Below are 3,451 nucleotides of genomic sequence, written 5' to 3' on the forward strand. Positions count from 1 at the left end.
CAGTTGGGGGTTCGGTGCCTTGCTCAAGGGTCTCACCTCAGTCATGGTACTGAGGGTGGAACAGAACGTTGGTTATTCAGCGTGCCCCCCTCCCAGAAGTAACAATTTGAAGTTAAAAACATCTTTGATTAATTTGTTTATTACAAACACGTGTTTTTTTGTGATGTTTTTATCAGCTGTTTGAACTCTCATTCTGACAGCACCCATTCACTGCAGAGGTTCCATTGGTGAGCAAGGGATGTAATACTAAATTTCTCCAAATCTATTCAAATGAAGAAACTCATCTACATCCTTGATGGCCTGAGGGTGAGTAAATTGTCAGCAAATAAATTTTTTTGGGTGAACTCTGCCTTTATGGGTTAATAAAAAAAAAACTTTTCATTTTTAATATGTAAAAAAAAAAAAAAAGAATGCGTAAAAAGTTTAATACGCCATTTTAGTGCCACGTAAAATAAAAAAAATAAAATAAATGTTAGATTATGAGATTAATGTCATAATATTTTGAGAATAAAATCAAAATGACAAGAATAAAGTTGTAGCCATATGAGATTAAACTCTAAATATTTTGAGAATAAAGTCGTAGCAATATGACATTAAAGTTGTAGTATGAGAATAAAGTAAAAAAAAAAAAAGTCGTAGCAATATGAGATTAAAGTCATAATATTTTGAGAATAAAGCCGTAGCAACCCTGCTGAAAAAAAAAACAGCTAAAACCAGCCTAAGCTGGTTGGCTGGTTTTATCTGGTCATCCAGCCTGGTCATAGCTGATCAGTAGGCTGGTTTTAGAGGGGTTTTGGCCACTTATTTAGCTGGTCAGGCTGGGAGACCAGCTAAAACCGGCTACTTCCAGATTAAACCAGCTAAGCCCAGCCAGCCAATTTAGGCTAGTTTTAGCCGTTTAAAAAAAAAAAAAATTTTAAGGCCAGTATATTGCGTGAATAACATTAAGTCATTTGAAAATTCTGCCGCATAAAACATTCTAAAGGTTGAAGTGGGTTCCAACTCGTTAACTTAAGTTATATTGTTGTCTTTTCTGAGGTAAATACGTCAAGTAACTATTCACAAGCTATTTCATTCACGGTATAATAAATGATTGGAAATAATATTTCAAGTCTTCAAATCCATTCATTAGGCCTATTTGTAGCACTCAGCCAGCCAGTAATCGCAATAAGCTTTGTGCTTTGTTGCTTTTAACACAGGCCACCGGAATTTCTCCCGGTGCTCCCATTTGTGTGCACAATATATACTCTCTCAAAATATTAGAATTTCATTCTCGTTATTGCTACGACTTAATTCTTGTAATTTCGACTTTATTCCCGTAATCTTATTTTTTATTTATGTGGCACTAAAACGTCATTGTACAATAATAAATATTAATTATAAAGAAAAATAATAAATTACTCCTTGAACTACATAATTAGCCATTCGTCGCTTTATTCGTTTGCACTAAAATTCATTCTTAATTTACGTATGCAAAAAGGTTGTGCAGATATGACTAACCTAAGGCACAGTTTAGAATACTCCAAATTCATTATATTAGAATGAGGTTAAGAACAAATTAATGGGTGTACGCATATGTTGTGAATTAGACAAAAAAAAAATTTGAAATGCTCTCCTGTGCGTACAAATAAGAAAAAAATCCATGAAGTTATTAGTGAATGTAATGGGAAGACCCATTATTTTTAATGTTATACAGGAGATTTTTACATCCTTATATACTGTGTTAGAGATAGCTTATGAGAAATGTATAAACATGGATCTAAATAAAAGAAAATCATTTAGTGAATACTGGGATGAAGAATCTTACAGTGGCTGTTTGGCATCTCGATCAGCGAAAAAGAAATCACCTCCTTCAAAATCATCATTCAGGTAAAGAACTGCACTGCAAAGGCAACAAGATAAACAAAATCACAGTGAGTGCATAACAGAAGAGTGTGGAAAAAATAACATTAAATTTATGTCAGACATTTTTATTATTTTACAGATAAATATGTCTCCTTTCTATTCAAATGAGGCTCACTATAGAATATGCCGGAGTCACAAAAATCAGCACCTCATTCAGTCAATGTTGCATAATTATTCCCAACAGAATGTTGTCAGTAAGGGATTGTTAAAGCAGTGCTTGTATACACTTTATACTGAACATTTCCAGCAGTAACTGTAGCCAAACGTTAACATCAAGTGTGAAATGTTTAATAATTTTGTGTAAGAAGCTTGAAGTCCTATTCTGAATTTTTACCACACCCTGTCTTTCATCATCTGAATCTTCCGAATTTAGTGAATCAGTGAAAACAACATATGCAAATTGAGGAAAATATCAGAAAGCCTATTATCCTTAGTGAATTTTCTTTGTGTTTTGCCTACATCTATCATGTACACATCTGTGCACCTGAGATCTCGATGAGTGAAAGCAGGTGCTTCTCTCCAGCACTGCCTGGTTTCTGGCTCCAGGATGTAGTTATCCACATGAACTGGGTGAGAAAGATCCGAACGCCCCTCCTGATGACCTTCATACACATAAAGTCATATATGCACCAAGCAAGGTGTTATCCCTGTTAATAATATGCGTTTATGTGTGAATGACTGTTCCTATTAGAGGAGCTATAGATATTTGTACCTGGGATGGCAGGGCGGCACACCAAGTATGTGTAAGCAAAGTAGAGAACAGAGTGACTTCTGAAGTACGAGTCCATCAGAACTTTAACAGTCTCCCCCGATCTCATGTAACAGCCTGGCATCTGACTGGTTAACCAGCCCATCTTGAGCTAACTGGAAAACAGATATTTTCTAGTATATTATCTAGGGTATATGTGGTGAAAAATGTCTATAATTTTATGAATCGTAGTATGTGTCTCATGACCGAGTAATATTTCACCTTAAGTGCTCTGAGGACAGTCAAACCCTCAAACTTCTCATGCGTGTGAGGAGAGCGTCGCCCCCGGTAACCATCACCCATGGATGCAGCAACCTATCATCAACACATGCAGAATGTGATTTGAGATTCTTTCAGCTGCTCTCCGTTTGTAGGCTGACCCGGCATTGCACTGATTGCAACAGTAATTTAAATAGCAGATTTCTGGATGATTATTGAAAAGCTCACAGTAGCAAGCTGCATCACACGATCACATTCAGATTGGGATAAAACTCCATCCAGAGCCACACGGTTGGTCCCATTCAGCCCCTGATCATCCATAGTGATTGTTACGCCAACCACAGGAACAGGACCCCCTGAGTTGAAGAGACAGTGAGTGGAAAGGACAAATGCAGGATGAAGAAGAGAAGATGGTTTTATATATATATATATATAAGCTTTTTGTAAGTTGTAATTTTTTACAATAATAATACTTAATTTTTTATATATATTAAAAACCTAAAGCCTATATTTCTGTGTATATATATATATATACACACACACACACACACATTGCACGACAGGATGGAACAGTGCTTG

At 35.9% G+C, this 3,451-nt stretch overlaps 1 protein-coding gene across 1 annotated transcript in view; it reads right to left on the reverse strand.

Annotated features, from left to right (window-relative positions):
- Positions 1-1,803: 1,803 nt before the first annotated feature.
- Positions 1,804-3,451, reverse strand: part of LOC107722092 (prolyl 3-hydroxylase 3-like) — a 3,232-nt gene continuing 1,584 nt past the window's right edge. The window contains 6 exon segments of the mRNA XM_016530314.1: positions 1,804-1,882; positions 2,390-2,507; positions 2,618-2,714; positions 2,716-2,769; positions 2,876-2,968; positions 3,101-3,228. Coding sequence (XP_016385800.1) covers positions 1,804-1,882; positions 2,390-2,507; positions 2,618-2,714; positions 2,716-2,769; positions 2,876-2,968; positions 3,101-3,228 — 569 coding nt within the window.

Source organism: Sinocyclocheilus rhinocerous, unplaced genomic scaffold (assembly GCF_001515625.1).
Source record: "Sinocyclocheilus rhinocerous isolate Xijiao unplaced genomic scaffold, SAMN03320098_v1.1 scaffold17391, whole genome shotgun sequence".
Lineage (NCBI taxonomy): Eukaryota > Metazoa > Chordata > Actinopteri > Cypriniformes > Cyprinidae > Sinocyclocheilus > Sinocyclocheilus rhinocerous.